Genomic DNA, 23,156 nt, shown 5'->3' on the forward strand with positions numbered 1-23,156 from the left:
GTTGAATCTCTCCCACTCATCTAGCCACAAACTGCTCGAATGTGTGGCTGTAGTTGGTGATCCAGTGCAGAACGTTGCTGCTGTCCGACCATAGCGTCGTTGCCTGGGGGTCGAGGTTCAGTGACTCGGCGGATGATGTGGCAAGCTTTGCTCGGGTTGTTGCCGCCAATAGTTCAAGCCGCGGAACGCTGACAGTAGTCACTGGTGCCACACGGACTTTACTTCTCCAGTGTCATAGTGACTGACAAGATGCGCGACTGCTCCGTATGCGATCTCGGAAGCATCTGAGAGCACGTGAAGCTGGCTGCTGATTGCTGTACACACCGTGGCCGTCAGGCAGCGTGGTACACATACTGTTGATAGCTCCGTCACCTGCTCGAGCCAGCCGAGAGCCTTCTTGACAATTGCTGGGGGCAGTTGCTCGTCCCATGCTGCTTCACAAAGCCACACCTCTTGCAGCAGGATCTTTGCTTGAATGAGGTACGGTGTGAGGAATCCAAGTGGGTCAAATAGACTTGCAGTTGCGCTGAGAAACGCACGCTTCGTTGGGTTAGAGCCAATCTCCGATACCTGCAGTTGGAATGTGAACTGGTCCTCTTCTGCAAGCCAGAGGATTCACAGTGTCTTCACATTCGGCAGCTCTCCCTTCGTGAGGTTGATCTCCTTAGCGTGATCCTCCTCAGGGATGGTCTGCAGTGCTGCCGTGGAGTTGCTCAGCCGTTTGGGCGGGTGCACACTGGCTTTGTGCTACAATGCCGACAACTGCGTTACGAGCTCATTGCCTTCCTCATCCCTTCGAACAGAGATCATGGAGTCATCCATGTACGTTGACTCAAGGACTGTTTCCGCTGCACGAGGAGGTGTCGGCATGCTGATGGGCATTGTGCCTTGCCACGTTCTGCCCCAGGAAACGCCGAAGACCACTCGAGTGAACTCGTATGTGGCCGGTTCCTGCTCATTATCCCGCCACAGAAAGAGATTGAATGGCCTGCCCTCCGGAGCCAGGGATATCTGGAGATACATCTCCTGGATGTCGCAGATGATGGCGACCTTGTTCTGCCGGAAGGGCAGGAGTACCTTCGGTAACGATTGCTGCAGCTTGTGATCAGCGCTGATAACATCGTTCAGCGCTACACCATAGCTGATGCCAGCTGCGTCTCCGTGGTGGCCTTATCTTCACGGATGATGGCGAAGTGTGGAAGGTACCATTCGTTTACAGAACCTCCACACTCTTTGTCAGGCACTCGTTGAATGTACCCATTGGCTAGGTACTTGCGGATTACATCGCTGTACGCTGTTGCTGCTGCTGAGTCCTGTCGCAGCCTCTTTTCCAAGCTGTGCAGACGGCCAAGTGCCTTCGCTCGGCTTTCAGGCATGACTGGACGTTTGGATGTCCAGGGTATGCCAATGCAGTAGCGGCCGTCTGTCACCTTCAACGACACTGCAAATTTCTGCTCTGCCGCCTTGTCGCGAGACATGAATTTCGTAGTGCTGCTGTTCACTTCTTCGATTTCCCACAGGCGCTTCAAGCTGCTCTGTAGGTCGCCGTCGCTGAACATTGTGAAGCAGCAGCTCGCTGTTGGGGGTGCTGATTTTTCTTGGCCAATGCAGGTCCAACCTAATGCCGTCCGACGCGCCACGGGCTCATGACTTTTACCCGAGGGCTCTTCATGCGCCATGTGAAGCTCCATAGTCTGCACCAATAAGAACGTCAATGTGGCGTTTCGACGGTAGCGGCGGAAACTCGACGTTGGCTAGATGTGCGTACTGCTTTTCCAGGTGGTGCCAGTCTACAACCTCCATGTTGCCTGTTGGCTGCTCAATTGTGCACGCATGTCGTCGATGTGGCTCCGTCAACGATTCGCAGAGTGCACACTACTGGTACAGTGTGAATGATCTCTTGTTGTCCATTCAGCTTGCTGATCGTTAGCGACATGCTTGATACCACCAGGCCGAGTTCTGCTGTAACATTGCTCGCTATGTAGGAGTGCATGCTGGCGTCGTCCAGCAGCGCGTTGACTGTTAGCGACCGCTTGCCGTTTCATAGCGGTACGGGGACTGTCCGAATCGATGTCACCGTCCGTACTCTTTTCTCCTCTCCCTCCGTGCTGTTTCCGAGGGAGACAGCACTGAACCTCTCCGGTTGCATGGTTTGCACTGAAGGCGGTTGACGGGGCTCACTGTGCAGCAGGCGATGGTGACGCTGCGGTATCCGTCAATACCACATTCCTGGTCCCATGGGTAATCCTTGCCGCTGTGCCCAGTCGCAAGGCATCTATAACACGACTGGCTTCTCTTTGCTGCTGCCCAGCGCTGGCTTAGAGTTTGTTTCTGAAACTCTGACCAGCGCCAGATCGGGTGCTCGCCGTCATTGCAACATTGGCACGTCGACCTTGCTGTCGGCATGTTTCCGGCGGTGTTTGTCACTGTCACGAACGTGGTCGTGCGCGGTTGCACAGCGTCACGAGCCGTTGCCGTCCGGGTCGGCTGATTTCGACTTGTTCGCTGGTTGATGGTTGGCTCCTGGCGTGATGCAGCTGGCTGATGCCTTCGATAGTTTCCGTGGCGACAGCAAGAACTTCTGCCTCAGTATTCAGCCACTCCAGCAGCACCTCGACCGATTCATCTTTCTGGCGGTGGACGATCCAACGGCGATACAGCGCCAACAAGTTCACCGGCGGCTTCTGCTGGATCCGCTGGTAAACAATGCCGGTGCCAAGCTCTGTGTGCGTACCAGCATCCTTCAATGTTACCAACGCCATGTCGAGCAAATCGGTAAAGCGCTCCAGGTCCTGGACTCTACCGGATCGAATAGGTGGAGATTGCTCCAGCTCTTCCATCCTAACCGCAAGGCGCCGGCTACTCCCACCGAAGCGTCGCTCCAGCCGCCGCAGAGCAGCCTTGAATGCTGCTGCCGAGCAGCCAAGACTCTCGATGGCATCCAGTGCCTCAACCACCACGTACTGTCGGAGCTGCAGCAGCTTGAATTCAGTGGAGAGAGGCTGCTGGTCCACACAAACGCTGAAAGCGATTTTCCAGCGCTCGTATTTTCGCTTCTCTCCGGTGAACACGGCAATTTCGATTCACTTCAACTTGCTGGCGATGTTGAACTGTGCAGCTGCCTCTGGCGCAGTCCGTGGCGTAGGTCAAGCTGCGGTGCCTCCGACATATGTCGGAACTGGGGTGAATACTGTGATACAGGGTGCTTGCATGCTGGCTCTGGGTCTCGCACCATACTATGACGCTCCGGCAGAGATGGTGTGCGACGGTCCAGTAGACACAGGCGATTTCTACACGACTGCACTGTTGCTCGCACTCCACTGCGGTTGCTGTTGCTGTTGGTACATATATGCCTGCCCTACTGTTGCCATACGTTGCATACATTTGTCAGGGTAAATGCCATTGTTAATGCTAGAGCCACCAGGGGCAGATAAATACATGATGAGGCGTACGCCGCCATACTTCTTGGGCACGATGTCAACGCCAGAACATCGGATATTAGGAAACGGGGGTTGGGAATAAGGCCCGGCCATGTGGCCACGCATGCATTCAGACTGACGGTAAGCAGAGACAGCGACAGGGTTGAGCAGTGCGGAAGGATGATTAGGGGCGATGAGGCGGGATCTATTACCATGATAGCCAGTGTTGTGACAGAGAGAATGCACAAAATCGTTATCGGGGTGCTGGGATAGCTCTTCAAACAGCAGGGGAATGTTTATTAGGGACCAAGGCGCGTGTGAGCTAATTGGAGCTGCGGGGTTGGCCAGCAGAGCATGTGGATTGGCCATGACCGAGGCGGCCGCAAGAGAGGCAGCTGTGGGCGAAGCGACAGTTGGAGCGGACGCACTTTCCTTGATTAAAGAGGCGGCATACTTCTTTGTCGACCGTGTCGTTGCCGCTGTTGAGCCGAAAGGAACGAGCGTCATTGCTGCAGGTGGGCCGAAAGGGACGAAATGCCCGCGCGTCAAATATAGTTGTGTATATGTCCTGGACTACAGCGTCCCACTGCATGGTTGGATTTGCGGCCAGGAGTGAGCGGAATGATTGGTCATACTCCTGCACGGCCTCAAATCGGAATTTCCGGGCTACTTTTAGGATAATCTGCTGGTTTGCAAACAGCTCTGGGGCCCTGGAGGGGTGTGCTGTGGCGTAAATCGCGTAGTATGCAGTCCAGGCGTCAAGCCAGGAGTCGATGTCCTCGACCTTCCTGGAGGGCCTGTTGGAAGGTGCCAGGACCACTGCGCCGTACGAACTGTCGTGGTCGATCTGGAGAATGCTGCTGGTGTCCCGGCAACAATGAGCCCAATTCAACAAATTGGCCAGTTACTACTTTATCGTGAATGGCTTTCGGCATGGCTGCATAAAACGTTCTCTTACCTGCGGGGTTCATTGGCGGTGAGATGGCGGCCATCAAATGCGGTGCAGGCAGAGCGTCATGCGAAGTTGCTGGTGCTTGCCGTGGGGGTGCCGCTGCGTGAGCTGCCGGTGGTGATGCCGCTGCGTGAGCTGCCGGCGGGACGGGAGCTGCGGCATGATTTCCAAAGGCAGCACCGACCTCCTCCCGGATAATGTCCCACTAAGCAGCAGTTGCCTTGGGTAGGTTCTGCTCGGCTGCCCGGGTGGCCAAGTCCTCGCGTACTGCAGTGAACTCCAATGAATCGAGCAGGCGAGTCAACAGCTTGGGTTTGGTCCCCGTCGTGTCTAATTTGCGGGCCGCCAGTTCTTTTCGCAGCTCTACAGAGCGCATTTTCTTGGCATCGTTCACTGACAGAGATTCAGACATGGTTGCTCGGAAATGAAAGTGCTCAAAGCTCAAGAACTGGCCAAGGTTGTCAAGCGGTCTGACTGTTGGCGCAGCAAGGATGAAGAAGAAACAGCATCGAGAGCCGGAGTAATGTGCATGCTCCGCTCGGTCCCGTGCCGGAGCGCTGGAGTTCGGAGTGCGTGTTCTGCACAGGCACGTGATTCATGCCCTATGGCAAGTACATGCAAGTTATGTTAAGAATGTAATTGTTGGTGGGTTGCTAACTTCACTTACCGTGCCACGCACGGAAACTTATATTTATGAACTCTTGATACAAAGCATAACAAGAAACACCCTGACCGTTTTTTTCAAATGAAATGTCCTCATACTAAAATCCAAAAAATGCCTATAACTCTTTCACTACCCATTATTTTCGCAATTGAGTCAATTCACAGTCTACAAAAATACGACTTTTTGGCCATTTCTCACAAACAACCACTCTCTGCAAAGCTAATGATGGCAGCTACACACTCGTAGAAACTACAACACCAAGCGCCATTTGTGAGTACCGCACCGTGATGAAGAAGACATTTAAAAACTCAAACAAATAAGAGAAGCGCGATCTGTCGCGAGTGGCTCACTGATTTGTAAAATCGTGGCTCATAGAAACCAGACGAAGTTCCTGTGAAAATACCTAAAACCCGAAGGATTTCCAGCCCCAAAATGTAGGTAAGCGAGAAGATATCAGAGTTATTCTCAGCGTGACTGCGACTCAAAATGTTTGAATGCGCATTTTTGATCGCGCCCTGGCTTCGAGCTTTGTCGTGCGCCAATTATGCACCAAGGAGTGAAAGCGATAGATGCAGTCGATAGTCAAGGTCTTTCTGAAGACGTAGAGCCCTCATTTGTAATAATCCGACGAACTCAAGATATGGTGAGCCAAGGAAAACAATTGTAACATGGAAATTGTGGGCACAAATTATGCGATCGAGTCCACCAACTATTAGTATACCAGATTTTGAATAGTCAGACGTGCACAATCTAGCACAAAACTGACAAGGAGTGCTGAGACATTCCATGGCATGAAAGTCAGCTTGAGCACTGCTCGATAGCGCTAGCTAACACCCTTCCAACTTGGAAGGTTCATGGATAATAGTGCTAATTCCAAAGTGGTGAAGGCAAGCGCCATCGAGCCGAGCACAAGCTACATTCCAAGGCTTCATGAAATGCTGGCCTGGTACAATAACGGGACGACAAGACCAGACAGAACGGTCCAATGACAATTCGACAAAGCAAAGCCACAACCACCCAACTTGGGTGGCTCAATATTATCAGAAATGAATATAGGAAGGGGAAGCTTCGCGGGGGCGGATTGTAACAAACCGAACACCGATATCCTACTGTGCTGTACTTAGTTGATGACAATGATGGACTACTAAATACATGAGCATGACATAGTATCACACTCGATCGACTCGATAGTGGACTCGATCGACTCGATAGTGGACTCGATCGACTCGATAGTGGACTCGATCGACTCGATAGTGGACTCGATCACATAACTTGTGCCCACATTTTTCCATGTTGCAAAATCCCTTTACTACCTAATTTCCCAAGACTCTTATTCCTCAGGATTTGTGGCCTAACTATTTTTTTCCCCTTTTTCGGCTGAAATCTGAACATAATAGGGAGCTCTGATGACGTCATTCTGGTCAATCGCAAAATTCGATATCGAGAAGTGATGACAAATAATCCGTTAAGTTAATTAACACAGAAAGAAAATCAGGTACGCCAAAGATATTGTCATTGATAGGGCTGCAACGGGTAGAGGTTTGGTCGGGCAATGGGTTCGGGTATTTTTATCCGGGTAGCACGGGTACCCTATCGGGCATCTTTGACACAGCATGTACTGTGAGTGTGCACTTGCGCTGCATAGAAAGTGGACAGTAAGCAGGTATCCATTCTGTTTACATGCACCGTTGCAAAACACCGTACTCCGACTACCCGATCTGGTTCTCAGGAGCAAATTGCCACCCTGCTACCCGATCAAATTACGGGTAGCACGGCTACCCTACTACTCTTTGACACCCCTAATTGTCAATACAAATGTTATTAACTCGGATGGTGAGCCAATTAATCAATCAGGTCGCCGAATGTCTCAGTACTCCTTGTCAGTTTTGTGCCATTTTGTCGCACTCGCTGACTGTAGAAGATCTGGTTACGTTGGTGGACAGTTAGTCATATCTCGTAACATTTTGTCCTTCTTCTTTTCACAAATGTTAATTGAAACTCGGATGTTGAGCCATAAATAAATGTGGAAAAGAAGAGGACATATGGATACAAGTTAAGAGTAACTCTCCATCACTGTAACTGGATACTATATGAGCCAGCGCACGCGAAAAGGGTGCTTAGCTCACTGCACACTGAACTGAGAAAAACGCGTTTGAAGTTGCACTTCAAATTTTCACGATTTCGATCAACTTACGCAGATTTCAAGCGGGCTTACACTAGTAAGCTGGCGATTCCGTGTGATTTCGTTTAGCTTTCGAGATAGCCATCACACTCAGCTGTCATGTACTTTTCACAGATCAAAAATCGGCCCACGCATCGTCGTGCAACATTGATTTTCACGGATGGGTGCATGCACTCGATCAGTGCTTTTTCATCGCGCTTTGAAGTTTTAGTTTGATTCTCCTTCGATGCGCTTCAACTTTGTTCAAGCCTTGTCTTCAACATGGCCAGTCGTCGTTGTTTCACGGTGGATGAGACACTAGCTGCTGTACTTGCTGGCGGTGTTCATCGACTTGCGCAAAGCACGGATGGGTGCATGCACTCGATCAGCGCTTTTTCATCGCGCTTTGAAGTTTTAGTTTGATTCTCCTTCGATGCGCTTCAAGCCTTGTCTTCAACATGGCCAGTCGTCGTTGGTTCACGGTGGATGAGACACTAGCTGCTGTACTTGCTGGCGACGATGATGAATTTACGTACGGGGATACGCTAAAGTACGTGGATACGCGAAATGTGTACTTGCTGGCGACGATGATGACTTTACTGGCGCTGCTGCTGATGTCAGCGATGCTGATGAGGAAGACGATGATAGCGAGAATTTGGAGCACTTCCTGGACAGAGCTGACAACTCGACAGCTTTAGCGGCTGATTTTCTGGACCTGAACATGGATGCTGAAGAAGCTGTTGTTGAAGAGGAGCAGCAAGGACATGCTCAGCCTCAAGCCGCTGCTGCAGCTGCTGTAAAAGGTTGTTGCAAACAGAATTGTTTGGAGAAATTTAGCGCTGCTGACATTCAAGCGTCCATTCTTTCGATGCACGAGCTTGAGAAGCCTGAGAGCGATATTTTCATTCTTGGGCTTTTGTCGTCCTCTGCGCAGCACACTGCCCACACTGACCAGCCTGGGAAGAGGAAAAGACAAAAAAATGTGTACTCGTTTCAAGGTCTGCCGGTGTGCGGTGCGCGTCACTGCGTTCCGTCATGTATTCAATATCGGCACAAAGCGCATGGACAACTTGCGCAAGCACTTTGAGCAGCATGGTATTGAGCCCAGGACACATGGCAATACTCATCGCCGTCCTCACAATGCCCTCCATTTCGCCGATGTGAAACGATGTGTGGAATTTATATCAGCGTTCGTTCAGGACTTCGGTATACCACATCCAGCGCCGTTACGTGGTCGTGCTGATACACCGCCAGTGTATTGAGCCCAGGACACATGGCAATACTCATCGCCGTCCTCACAATGCCCTCCATTTCGCCGATGTGAAACGATGTGTGGAATTTATATCAGCGTTCGTTCAGGACTTCGGTATACCACATCCAGCGCCGTTACGTGGTCGTGCTGACACACCGCCAGTGTTTCTCCCTGCATATTTGACGTACAAAGCCGTTCACCACTGTGAACTTAAATTTTCTCTCTCAATCAATCAGATTTGCTTCTCTGAAATTTAATCTCCCTTTTTCTCTTTATACTACGAGTAATTTACTGACTGTGTACCACCATTGCATGTGTATCATGCATTGCTGGATTTGCCTTTTGCGGCACATTGATATTCTGGCCGGGACTAGCCAGTCCTCACTAATAATGTCGTAAACACTACAAATTGTGTGAAGTGTTTGGTCTAGAGATGCTTCTTACCTGATACTTACATGGCTCTTTGGTGCTAGATGGCAAACCATGACAAAATATTGTCCAGAATGATTCTCCGTTACATCTGTTGCAACTAGCGTGGCAGGCGTGCTTTTGTGTTTGCGACCGCCAGACCGCAACCAACACAAATGCTTGTAACTTAGTTTTTACTGGGAGTTTTTGACTAATTTTTTTTTTAAATGATTTGTGAAGCTTGCAGGTATATGGTGCACTAAAAAACCCAATTTCCAAAATTTGAGGCTAAGCACCCTTTTCGCGTGCTCTGGCTCATATACAGTCAGAAAGTGCAATAACTAGGCACAAAACTGACAAGAGTACTGAGACATTCGACGTCCTGACACCTAGCTTCAACACATTTCCGTAGCGCTAACCGACAGCCTTCCAACTTCGAAGGTTCAAGGTTATGGAAATACCAAAGAAGGGAAGGCAAGCGCAACGAAAACGAGCAAAAGCTACAGTCCCAACGAAACAAAGAATGTCGATTGTTACTGGACAATGACGAGACCAGTACGATATTTGACAAAGCGGTCTAACTACAATTCGAAGCAGCAAAGCAGCACACCACCCAACTTGGGTGGGTTATTATTATTATTATTTATTCATATTTTAATAGGGCAGTCCCCACAGACTCAAAGTCTTCTTACAGGGTACCCTAAGGATGAAAATGAATGAAATGCGTGACAGGTGATGACCTGAATGGTTTACCCTTTCGGGGTTTATGACGAGTATACTCGTCATGCAGACCCCATTGCATCTGCTTGATGAATGCAGTTCATGGTGATCCCCGAGACTTAAATAAAGGAGCACACCCCATCTCACCAGCACAGCTCTCACAGCGCCTATGCAACCGTTGTTCCTCTGGTGTGTTTCTTTCACCTTGTTTCCCTTTTGCCTTTGTTGTTTGCAGTGTCATAAACAAAAGAAAAGAAAAAAACAAACTGGCGCATTGACAAGGTTATGGTTACATTTGGAGCCATGCTTGTAGAGGGTTGCTATGGTTACATTTGGAGCCATGCTGGTAAAGTGGTAGAGGGTTGCAAGAGCTGAGACTCCAGCCATGCTGGTAGAAGGTTGCAAGAGCTGAGACTCCAGCCATGCTGGTAGAGGGTTGCAAGAGCTGAGACTCCAGGCATGCTGGTAGAGGGTTGCAAGAGCTGAGGCTCCAGCTCTGGACAACTGGACTTTGATTTGAATGCGCGATATTCGAAATTCACTGTGATATACATCATTATGTTATGTTACCTTTATTTTACTTCACCATAGGTACAGGCATTGCTGCCTTCTTGCTGCAGATCATAAAAATATAATGATGCCACAGCTCCTAGGCTATGATTACAGGTAAGGTTTTTTAAACCTCGGTCTGCATCCTACAAGAAATGTTCATCCTGGGTACATACCATTGTCTTGCCCTGTAGCTATGTTTGGTCCTGCCAAGAAGCCGGGTGGTCGATTCTACAAAATGCGATTGGGGATGATCACCTTGAAGCATGGAGCAAGCACAGCACAGAGAGGAGAAATGATTAGTTCATGAACAGATTGCAAGCCTGCAAGATCTGAAACCGTTGGCTTACAAATGTGTACCTTAGAGGACTTCACTACTCGTGTCTGTTACAACTTATGTACCATGTGACTTACATAGCACTATTTACCACGTGACTTACATAGCACTATGTACCATGTGACTTACATAGCACTATGTACCATGTGACTTACGTAGCACACGACTGGCTACGACATACACTGGCTTTGTACGGTCCATTTCATGGAACGGATATAAAAGTCAAGCTGGAAACAAACGTGAAGCCACCACATCCTGGGAGCGTAGCGCCGTTCTTTTCTAAGTTCTCTTGTAGCGATGGCCGGTCACGACAGGTAATGGACCTGCTTGCGATGTGGTGCGCTCGCAATGTTCGTCCAATGTCAATAATCGAAGACTCTGGCTTGAAGGACGTTTTCAAATTCGTTGAACCAGGCTACTGGATGCCATCACATACCCATGTGACAAACATTCTGAAAAGAAAATTTGATGTCGTGTTGGAGAAAGTGAAGGATCTCCTGGCTGATGTGGATGCAGTGTCCTTCACCACAGACATATGGACTAGCCATGCAATGCAAGGGTACATGTCCCTGACGGCTCATTTTCTTCGCGATTGGTCCATGGTGTCGCTGTGCATTGGTACCGGGTTATTTCCTGAGCGGCACACGGCGGATAACATTGCGGACAAATTTGCTGAGTTGACAGCCGCGTCCAACATCCAGCCATCAGCTAAGGTTGCTCTTGTCCATGACTAAGCCTTGAATATGGAAGTCGCTGGTCGGCATCTTGAAGTTGATCTGCCGAACGTCTCGAGCGTCACCTGCGCAGTACACCACCTGCAAAATACAATCATGCGCGGCCTGGAAACAGCTACTGTCAGCAAGCTATCGGGATCTACACACTGCTGTGTATCGCACTTCAAGCACAGTGTTGTGGCCATGGAGGGTATCCAGGATCATCAACAACAGACTGGCGATAAGCAATTGAAATGTGTCCAGGAAGTCGTGACTAAAGGGAACTCAAGCTTGAACATGCTTGAACGGCTCATCCTGCTGCGCCGTCACATTACTGCTGTGTTAAGCGACCCTGCCGTGACCAAGCCAGGAGACCAGGGACTCGGTCTGTCTGCCTCCCAGTATACACTAGCCGAACAGCTTGTGGCATTGCTCAAACCATTCGAGGTGACCACAAGTATCTGGAGTGGAGAGTCATATGCCACGATTTCATGTATTGTCCCCATGGCTATGGAATTGGCTGAACACCTTCAGGACAACGATGATGACATTGCTGCCATTGCACGATCCAAGAGTGCAATGCGCATTGACCTGCTGAATCGCTTCCATCTCCAGGCTGACACAGTTAACTTGAAGTGCATTGTTGCAGCACTAGATCCAAGCTTCAACCGCCTCGACCGGTTTGATGCCGAGCGCCATGAGGCTATTGTTGACGAAGTGCGAATGAAGCTGCGGAAAGTGAGCACGATGGCCACACCATTGCCAAGTATTGCCAACCCAGTAGCAAATGCGGAGCCTCCTGCCAAGCGCGAGCCAAGTGGTATGGAGTTGATTTTCCAGCAGAGGAGCCAAGTCGAGCCAGCTGTGGAGCAGACCATTACTGTTGAGGAGGAGCTGGAACTGTATCTGGCAGTACGTCAGTTGGGTGTCACCAGTGACCACTTGCTCGGTGGTCAGCAAATGCCCCACGCTTCCCCACCATTGCAAGGCTAAGCCACAGGGTCTTGTGCGCACCTGCATCATCGACACCATCTGAGCGGACATTCTCCATTTCTGGTCATGTCGCTGAGCAGCACCGCTCATCGCTGACTGCAGAGAATGTCAATATGCTGGTGATGCTTAACCACAACTGGAGTCTTCTCATTGCTCCCAGTGCTTCAATCCAGCAGCTTCGACCAGCAACAGTGGAGGTAGAGTCAGACAAAGACTCATCTGAGGAAGACACACCACCACTCCCTGATGTGTAGATCAATACAGTTTGTCAACCATACAGTTTGACACATTTTTTGGAGTCTTTTTGAACTACACTGTGGCTCAATTTTCCACACTTGTTCTATATTGACTAATGTGCACTGTGATTGTGTATGTGTGTGTGTGTGTGTGTGTGTGTGTGTGTGCGCGTGTGCGCGCATGTGTGTCTGTGTGTGTGTCTGTGTGTGTGTGTGTGTGTGTGTCTGTGTGTATTCTTCTTCTTGGTGCAGACTGACAGATGGTGGTTGCTGAAAACTGGCTTCCGCAGGGAGCCAAACACACGGGAGGCAGCCGCAATTCTGGAGGAAATGGCAATAGAATACCGGCCAGATACATCGATGATAGACCCAAGGTAGCGAAACTCCGTTACGCACTCGATCTGATTCGAACCAACACAAACAGGGGCGAGGTCCTCATCAGAAATGTCTCTGCCAATCACCATGAACTTGGTCTTGGAGAGACTAACTGTCAGTCCAAACTCGGAGGCGACTTCATCGAATGTCACTGCAGCTCGCTCGAGCCCCGATCGAGATGTCGCAAACAGTGTGGTGTCATCCGCAAACTGGCATTCAGTTACGGTTTCTGACACTGCTGTGCGGCGGGGCTTCTGCATTAGCTGACCATTGATGTTGTAGCGGATATCGACACCGAAGCCATCCACGCCTTCCATCCGCTGCTTCCAGGTATGAAAGACAGCAGCCATGTACAGGTTGAAAAAGACTGGTTCCATGGAGCAGCCCTGACACAGGCACCAAGAAGAATATCTTCAATACGTGCGTTGTCACCATCCTGCTGCACGGAGCTGAGTGCTGGGTACCGCTCTAAGCCGGCATCCGGAGGCCCTCAACGTTCTACATGCAGTGTCTGCGTACCGTTCTTGGCATAACAAGGTTAGACGCCTGGCAAAAGTGGATCAGCAATGATCAGTTGCTGGACATGTGGGGCGACAAGCGCCCACTTGCTGTCCGGATTCGCCAGCGACAACTTGAGTGGCTGGGTCATGTTGCTCACATGCCACCTGAGCGCATCCCGAAGATTCTGTTGTTCGGTCTGCTCCCTTCCCGCTGTCCACCTGGCTGTCCAAGCAAACGCTGGAAAGACTGCATTAGTGCAGACCTGAAGGCCCTGAATTCTGTGGAGGGATGGTACGATCTGGCAGATTCTCGCCCCGACTGGCGCCGCATGTACCGCTGTTTGGAGCCTGAGCTGCCCACACCCAATTTTCATTGCCAAGTATGTGATCGGTACTTCTCTCTCCCATCAGATGAGAAGCGTCACGAATGCTTGGTAGAACGGCAGAAGCAGGTGTGTAATCAGGCTGGCGCTTGCTAGTGCCGTCTCTGCCAACGTTGGTTCCGCAGCCCCAGTGGATTGGCTACCCATCGGTGCGATCACGGACCTGCTCCCAACATCGAGCACCCAGGCAACCCGGTCACTCCGCAGTGCAGCACCTGTCACCGGGGTTTTAAATCCAGCAGGGGCTTGGCCAGACACAAGTGCGACCGCACAAAACGAAGGACAGTGTCGGAAAGGGCCGACTTCCCGTTTGAGTGCCCTTGCCAAAGGAAGTTCCGACTACGTCACCATCTAGTACGCCATCAGGAGTGCTGCTCCTCAGCCTCTTCCACCCCTCTCCCCTGACGGGGATCGTGTAACCTATCAAGGCAACGTGTATCAAGGTCAAGGTGTGTGTGTGTGTGTGTGTGTGTGTGTGTGTGTGCGCTGTGTGATTTCGCACCAAGACATGAAGCGTCACGAGTGCAGCCGTGGCTTGGCCAGAGCAACCAACCCAGACCGTAGCTCCTTCTGTATCGTTTGCAATTGCTGTCGGCGTTTCAGTAGACCACAGGACCTATCCCGTCATCGCCCCTACTGTTCCGAACCTGCTCCACCCCCCATGGAGTCCGCATAGCCAAACTATGGCAGCACGTCCAAGGTCCAAGGTGTGTGTGTCTGTTTGTGTGTGTGTGTGTGTGTGTGTGTTTGTGTGTGTGTGTTTGTGTGTGTGTGTGTGTTTGTGTGTGTCTGTTTGTGTGTGTGTGTGTGTGTTTGTGTGTGTGTGTTTGTGTGTGTGTGCGTGTGTGTGTGTTGTGTTTTCTCTTGAGAGAGGAGGAAGCAGTTTTTGGGGCTCCGAACTCTTCTTTCTTCGTAGTGAGTTTAGGGCCACGGGCTGGCTCCTGGCTTCTGCCAGGGCCAGCCCTGGTGAGTAGAAAACACTTAGTGACGCGGTGTTAGACAAGGCAGTCTTCATCTTGCTGCCGCGGAGGAGGAAAAATTCAGCGTTGACGACATGGCCACTTCGGATGTGACCACTCGCGCTGACCCTCTTTCGCCTGGGTGTAGAGGTCTTGCAAACCCTCGCCCAGAGTCTTTTCACTCGCGTGCACCAGCGGCTCGAAAGGTTGTTCTGTCTCTGGGAACGTGGAACGTCAGGACTCTTGTCGACACTGACGGAAATTTGACGGAAATTTGAATACGGCGTCCAAAGCAAAAAAATCAAGGAAAGTTTGTTCGAATATTCGCGAGGAGAGAAAAATTGACCTTGTGTGTCGGCAGCTCAAAAAGTATGGAATGGACATCGTTGGCCTCCAGGAGACGCTTTGGTTTGGCTCTCATCAATATACTGTCGGAGATTGACATATCCAATTTGCAGGTGCGGAAATGGTGGGGCGACTTGGAGCAGCCGGCTGACAAGATTCGCAGGCGGCGGCTGCAGTGGCTGGGCCATATGGCACGTATGCCGAGGGGCGACCGCATCCCTCGTCAGCTGTTGTTTGGCTCCTTGCCATCGAAGCGCCCGCCCCATGGTCCGAGGAAGCGATGGAAGGACGTGGTGCGGACCGACCTGGCGGCAATTGGCATTGAGCCCAATTCCTGGCTCGACGTGGCAAGTAATCACCGTGAGTGGAGGTCTCAGTGCCTTGATGGGGTGGATCGTATTGTACTTGCCCGTCAAGAGCCTGTCGACAAGCCTCTGCTTTGCGGTGTGTGCAACCGCAGTTTCCGCCGCCGTCAGGATATCGCACGGCATCGTTGTACATCGCGGCGTTCAATAGCAATTATAACCCGTGGGAATGCGCCGTCACGTCAGTCGTCGGGTCCTGGTGCCGCTTCCCGGAGACAGCGCTAATCCAAGAGCTGCCCCGTATGGGGCCACTTAGCCAGTCATGGCAGTGGAGAAGAAGGAAGGAAGGTGTGTGTGTAATACTGTGTATGTGTGTGTGTGTGTGTGTGTGTTTGTCTGTGTGTGGGTGTATGCACTGCACAAGCATCATAGCATAATACTTATGTGTAAACATTTTCACTTACCATTCTATGTAAAGGTATATGAACACTGACCACACATAAGATGCCTAAATAACTACTTGAAAATGGCAAAGAATATTCGGAAAATTCTTCGTTGCGCAACATACCGTAAAGTCTTGTATAAAAGCCCCTGTTTCTATGACTTTCTTGTTGAAATTTTGAAGGCTTCTATACGAGACAGGCTTCTATACAAGACAGGTATTTCTATGTATGTCAACACTAAAACCAGGCTTATGTGTGATTAGATGGGCCCAAAATTGCAGCTTCTATTCAAGGGCGGCTTCTATTCAAGTGCAGCTTTTATACAAGACTTTGCGGTATTCGTTTGGAATATTCTTTTCGCTTCGTTTGGTATTCGTTCAGCCCCACCTAGTGCATGTAAGAATTCAAATCAATGTGTATCGGTACGACATACTCTGACAAGGTGTACAACTCGTGCTTGACGGATACGGTGGCACAAGGTACGGAGTGCACGATGGCTGATTTATGCCCTATTGGCTAGCCCGAGGTTGCGCACCGTGGTCCAGGAACCATTAGGCCCCCGGGCTACGGTACATAACTGAGGGCTACGGTACATAACTAAGGTTACACACATGACTGAGGGCTACGGTACATGAATGAGGGCTACGGTACATGACTGAGGGCTACGCACATGACTGAGGGCTACGCACATGACTGAGGGCTACGCACATGACTGAGAGCTACGCACATGACCGAGGGCTACTCACATGACCGAGGGCTACGGTACATGACCGAGGGCTACGCACATGACTGAGGGCTACGCACATGACCGAGGGCTACGGTACATGACTGAGGGCTACGCACATGACTGAAGGCTACGCACATGACTGAGGGCTACGCACATGACTGAGGGCTACGGTACATGACTGAGGGCTACGGTACATAACAAAGGCTACGCACATGACTGAGGGCTACGCACATGACTGAGGGCTACGGTACATGACTGAGGGCTACGGTACATGAATGAGGGCTACAGTACACGACTGAGGGCTACGGTACATGACTGAGGGCTACGCACATGACTGAGGGCTACGCATATGACTGAGGGCTACGCACATGACTGAGGGCTACGCACATGACTGAGGGCTACGTACATGACCGAGGGCTATGCACATGACTGAGGGCTACGCACATGACCGAGGGCTACTGTACATGACCGAGGGCTACGCACATGACTGAGGGCTACGATAGATGACTGAGGGCTACGGTACATAACTAAGGCTACGCACATGACTGAGGGCTACGGTACATGACTGAGTGCTACGGTACACGACTGAGGGCTACGGTACATGACTGAGAGCTATGGTACATGACTGAGGGCTACGGTACATGACTGAGAGCTATGGTACATGACTGAGGGCTACGCACATGACTGAGGGCTACGCACATGACTTAGGGCTACGCACGTGACTGAGGGCTACGCACATGACTTAGGGCTACGCACATGACCGAGGGCTACTGTACATGACCGAGGGCTACGCACATGACTGAGGGCTACGATAGATGACTGAGGGCTACGGTACATAACTAAGGCTACGCACATGACTGAGGGCTACGGTACATGACTGAGGGCTACGGTACCTGACTGAGAGCTATGGTACATGACTGAGGTCTACGGTACATGACTGAGAGCTATGGTACATTACTGAGGGCTACGCACATGACTGAGGGCTACGCACATGACCGAGGGCTACACACATGACTGAGGGCTACGCACATAACTGAGGGTTACGCACATGACTGAGGGCTACGCACATGACCGAGGGCTACGCACATGACTGAGGGCTACGCACATGACCGAGGGCTATGCACATGACTGAGGGCTACGGTACATGACTGAGGGCTACGCACATGACCGAGGGCTACGCACATGACTGAGGGCTACACACATGACTGAGGGCTACGATACATGACCGAGGGCTACGCACATGACTGAGGGCTACGCACATGACTGAGGGCTACGCACATGACCGAGGGCTACGCACATGACTTAGGGCTACGCACATGACTGAGAGCTACGCACATGACCGAGGGCTACGGTACATGACCGAGGGCTACGCACATGACTGAGGGCTACGCACATGACTGAGGGCTACGCAAATGACCGAGGGCTACGCACATGACTGAGGGCTACGCACATGACTGAGGGCTACGCACATGACTGAGGGCTACGCACATGACTGAGAGCTATGGTACATGACTGAGGGCTACGGTACATGACTGAGAGCTATGGTTACGTACATGACTGAGGGCTACGGTACATGACTGAGAGCTACGGTACATGACTGAGGGCTACGGTACATGACTGAGAGCTATGGTACATGACTGAGGGCTACGCACATGACTGAGGGCTACGGTACATGAATGAGGGCTACGGTACATGACCGAGGGCTACGGTACATGACCTAGGGCTACGCACATGACTGGGGGCGGTACATGAATGAGGGCTACGGTACACGACTGAGGATTATGGTACACGACTGAGGACTACGCACCCTGGCATACGACAATCCAAGTACGCGTACGGGCATGCGTTTAGCCATCATGCCCACCGCACGGTGTGTGTTTTATAGTTACATGCCACATGCTTAATTGGTAGACAAGCAAACTTATTCTGGAAAACTGGGTGAACGGAGGAGGAAGATCAATCACAAAAAGAACGAAAGGAATGAAAGATCTAAAGCAGCTGTCTCTGTGGAATAATTGAAGACCTTGTATCAGATTTAATTGCAGTTCATATTGCCTCTTGAAACTCGTTGCCGCAGTGGACTGTTAGGCAACTATCGTAAGTTATAGGTCCTTTTTTCTTACCGATTGCCAATTGTTTTTGTATTTTTGCAAGGTACAGAACTCGGCTGCAGGCACATGGGGCTAGCATGGGGTGAGATGGTGCTGGTGGGGCCTTCCATGCTCAACCGACCAGAGGTCTCGGCACCTTCGAATGGCGGGTGCACCAAATTGAGAGAAAAGCATAAGCATACGTGTCATTCTCTTGTCCCATTGTTAACTAAATTATTTCTCCTGTATCGAGAGTGCTACTATTATGCTATTAAAGTATTATTGTTTTGCACGGTGCGCGTAAGTATTTTCGTTTGGTGTGGAGTGGATAAGTGCATGTAGTGTCCTTTGGGAATGATCCAATGTGTTCCATGTGCGTTGGTAATACTGCCACCTTACCTGGTCACTGTTCTAAAGGCATGGTCTTGTACATTATTGACAGTGCAGGCCATAGAGCAGGGGTCATTCCTAATTGGCACATGTACACTGCGCCCGCGTACAAGCGACAGATAACAGTGCAGCAAACTTGGACATATCGGAGTGCAATAAAACAGTCCAAGCGTTTTGCTTTACTGCACATTTATCGTATTGGTGTTACTGCATGAGTCAACTTTGGACAAGATATAGCCCCGGATACTAAGTAGCTTTTCACCACCCGGAGAGGTGACATTATAATCCGAGTTCCACTATTGTATGAAGATGTTGGCTATAGTATGTTGCAGTTCTTGCCTTCCTTCCTTCCGACTGACTTGACACTGAACTCACTCACCACAGCATACTATGCCCCACGTGCTTTACTGCTAGTTCAGCAGCCCCTACAGATAGCCGTTCAGCATTGTTCTTTCTTCTCTTTCTCTGTGCTTTTTCTTGCTTCTCTGTCTGATTTTGCCATTCGTTAAAACATGGACTGTTTCTGGATGGTAATTATCGTGGACGCACGGGCTCCTGACTGCAGTTGTGAGTCACTCAAGTCTCAATTCAGTCGAGAGGAAGCGGAAAGGTTCGGAGCAGCCACCTTCTTCACATGCAACCGCCGACTTGGCAACATCTTAGTTCGGGGAGGGGGGCTGATTAACTTCACCAACATTCTAACAACAAAATTTGACGGCCAGCTACCTTACAGTTCGAGAGCGGTCCCAGTGACGATCCAACTGCAGAAGATTGCGGCAAGAAACCAGCGGCAGCTCTGAACTTGCTGGAAAGCCAGAAAGGTTCGAAAACTCAACTACAATGTATACTTGTAGACAATTGACAAGATTGCACACCTGCCTTTTCACAGCTGTCCAAGTGACGAAAACTCAACTCGTGGTCTTGCGTTCTATGTACAGTAATCAAGCACGCTCAGGATCTAGGAGGTCATGATTGCTGAATCTTGCCCGAGCCTGCAGTCCAAGGGCCGTAGTCCCGAGGGCTGCAGGCAAGGGCAAGATTCAGCCATCATGACAGAAAGAGCGTGCTTGATTTGATTTCTTACAGCACAAAGCAACATATTAGGGAAGGTCAAAGGTCGAAAGGTCGAAAAAATTATTCCCGAAATGACGTCAAAAGGTCCTCAAACTCCCGAAATGACGTCAAACGGTCCTGATGGCATGATTATGCCCGCGGCGGGAAAAGACCGCCTATTGGCCATGGTCCCGGCAACGATCACGTGTCATGTAAGAAACCTACATCATCAGTACGTACATGTACATGATCTTCTACATGTCCGAAGCCTTTTGGAAAGGCTTCCTGTTTGAAGCCTTTCCATACTGGTACTCGATGTTCCAGTTTTGTGACACGAGAATGGCACGAGAATTTGTGTACCGTACCGCTGAGTGTACCGCTATACACGTGGTCGATACGTTGTCCACACTTTGTTGATACTTTGTTGGTCTGTGTTGTGAAACCACAAGTTCTCGAGAGTGAAAGGCCTTCTCGCTTGTGACATTGTGTTCGTTCCAATGCAGCTGTATCCCGACTCCGCCGTACCGCTGATGTTTACGACTTGGCATACGCTACAGGCGCTATGTGCGGTTTTGCTGTGTGCGCTGTTGTTGTATGTGGTATGTGTATGCTTTTCTCATATACGCTGTAATTTGCACGCTATAACTACCTGGTGGTTTTAGTGTTAGTTCATTCAGTTGTTCCATTCATTGTTCATTGTTAATTATTCGATGAAGTGAAATATACTGTGTGAAGGAAAAGAGTTGTCCTCGTGCCGTGTGGTCGTACGATCCTGACAATTTAGAGAATCTCAGAGGGTTCATAACATTTGGCGACCACGCCAGGATACGAAGCGAGCATGGCACAGGAACTATGGATCATTGAAGCCAGCTTTATCGCTAACGGAATTCGGTATGGATTTGAAGGCGATAGGTTGAGAGAATACGTGGAGAAGAAGCTCCGACAGAGCGAGGAGTTTGAAGAGCGCATTGCTAGATGGCAAGAGGGTGCGCTCCGCACAGAGTTTAACGAAAAGCTCAAGAAGATGGACGAGCGCATCGCCGTCAGTACATATTATGAGGGAGCAAAGCGAGATTTGCTTGCCTCACGCGAAAGGACGCCGGACAAGGCGTGGAAGACTTTGCTTACAGACAAGCAGCGGTCAGAGGAGTATTCGAAGCCAGTGGGAGGATCAGATCCAAGGCCCACTGGGTCGGTACAGTGCATGGCAACATCGGTCGGAGACGCTCAGAAGCAGCTGGAGTCTCGGCCGAACGACGTAGAGGCGCAAGACGTAGAGGCGCAAGACGTAGAGGCGCAAGACGTAGAGGCGCAAGACGTAGAGGCGCAAGAGTTGGAGGCGGAAGAGTTGGAGGCGGAAGAAAGAGTTAGCGTGGAAGACTTTGCTTACAGACAAGCAGCGGTCAGAGGAGTATTCGAAGCCAGTGGGAGGATCAGATCCAAGGCCCACTGGGTCGGTACAGTGCATGGCAACATCGGTCGGAGACGCTCAGAAGCAGCTGGAGTCTCGGCCGAACGACGTAGAGGCGCAAGACGTAGAGGCGCAAGACGTAGAGGCGCAAGACGTAGAGGCGCAAGACGTAGAGGCGCAAGACGTAGAGTCGCAAGACGTAGAGGCGCAAGAGTTGGAGGCGGAAGAGTTGGAGGCGGAAGAGTTAGAGGCGCAAGAGTTAGAGGCGCAAGACTTAGAAACGCAAGGCGTAGAAGCCGAGAAAATGAGAAGGGCGATACTACTGGTTAGCACGGAAGAAGTAAGCGGCGAGACTGTGTGGAACACAGAGATCCGATGTGTGTCCTCGGATTCCGCGCACGCCCCGGGTCGAAGCAGTGTACCGGTGACCATGGCGTGTGTGACAGCCCACATCGTCGAGCTTTATGACATTATCGGTTGTGTGTTGTCTGGTCCAGCGTCTGCCCCATGTCGAAGTGGATCGGTGACAGTGTCGTGTGTGACAGTCCACAGCGGCAAGTTTCGCGATGTCGAGTTTTCTGAATTGGTGGGCATTAGTGATATTCTACCATGGCCACCACCGCAGCAGCAGATGACGCTTAGTAAGCCCCAAATCGTTTGACTTGTGAGTTGTTGTACGGCGGTGAGAAGCCCTTTGGTGGGGAGAATGTTGTGAAACCACAAGTTCTCGAGAGTGAAAGGCCTTCTCGCTTGTGACATTGTGTTCGTTCCAATGCAGCTGTATCCCGACTCCGCCGTACCGCTGATGTTTACGACGTGGCATACGCTACAGGCGCTATGTGCGGTTTTGCTGTGTGCGCTGTTGTTGTATGTGGTATGTGTATGCTTTTCTCATATACGCTGTAATTTGCACGCTATAACTACCTGGTGGTTTTAGTGTTAGTTCATTCAGTTGTTCCATTCATTGTTCATTGTTAATTATTCGATGAAGTGAAATATACTGTGTGAAGGAAAAGAGTTGTCCTCGTGCCGTGTGGTCGTACGATCCTGACAATTTAGAGAATCTCAGCGGGTTCATAACAGTCTGCTTTGTGCCAATGCCACTCGGTAAACGCCGATGTTGCGTACGAGAAAGCCGTCGCGCGGCAGTCGCGCATAGTCATTGGCGGTCCGGACTATGCTCGGCCAATCGTCAAAATTAATATTACGCTTTTGATTATGCCACAATTATGCCAACAAATATGCTGAATTATGCTGAATTATGCTCGGTTCCACTATGTATTCACGCTGTACATAGAGGATTGAGAAACCACGCATACACACACCACCATGCCCTAAGCATAATTTTTGTCTAAACCGAAACATTATGCCGACCTTACACGTTGGAATCCGTATAATATTTATGCCGGAGCATAATTTTTTGACGAAATCCCAAGATTATGCCAAATATTATGCCGGCATAAACCGCCAAGGGCTATCACAAGGAGTCGTAACTCGTAACTGGGGTATTTAATAAAACACATCTGCAGGCTTTCTGACAAAGCTGTATTACGCCCCTAAGCATACTTTTAGTCTAAACCGAAAGATTATGCCGACCTTACACGTTGGAATGCGTATAATATTATGCCGGAGCAAAAAAATTTACGAAATCCCAAGATTATGCCAAATATTATGCCGGCATAATCCGCCAAGCTGCAAGGGCTATCACAAGGAGTCGCAACTGGGGTATTTGAAAAAAACACATCTGCAGGCTTTCTGACTGACAAAGCTG

At 50.3% G+C, this 23,156-nt stretch overlaps 1 protein-coding gene across 4 annotated transcripts in view; it reads right to left on the reverse strand.

Annotated features, from left to right (window-relative positions):
* Window positions 1-19,747, reverse strand: part of LOC135819234 (sushi, von Willebrand factor type A, EGF and pentraxin domain-containing protein 1-like) — a 149,943-nt gene extending 130,196 nt beyond the window's left edge. For 3 of the 4 annotated variants that reach the window (XM_065332401.1, XM_065332403.1, XM_065332404.1), the window contains exons 1-2: window positions 19,653-19,747; window positions 10,302-10,383 (exon numbers count right to left, since the gene is read on the reverse strand). In XM_065332401.1, the coding sequence (XP_065188473.1) occupies window positions 10,302-10,304 (3 nt within the window). In that variant the 5' untranslated portion in view covers window positions 10,305-10,383; window positions 19,653-19,747. Of the gene's footprint in view, window positions 1-10,301; window positions 10,384-19,647 lie in introns of all 4 variants that reach the window. The other variant, XM_065332402.1, reaches the window with a different exon arrangement.
* Between the last annotated feature and the right edge of the window lie 3,409 nt (window positions 19,748-23,156).

This window comes from Sycon ciliatum, chromosome 6 (genome assembly GCF_964019385.1).
Source record: "Sycon ciliatum chromosome 6, ocSycCili1.1, whole genome shotgun sequence".
NCBI classification, from domain to species: domain Eukaryota; kingdom Metazoa; phylum Porifera; class Calcarea; order Leucosolenida; family Sycettidae; genus Sycon; species Sycon ciliatum.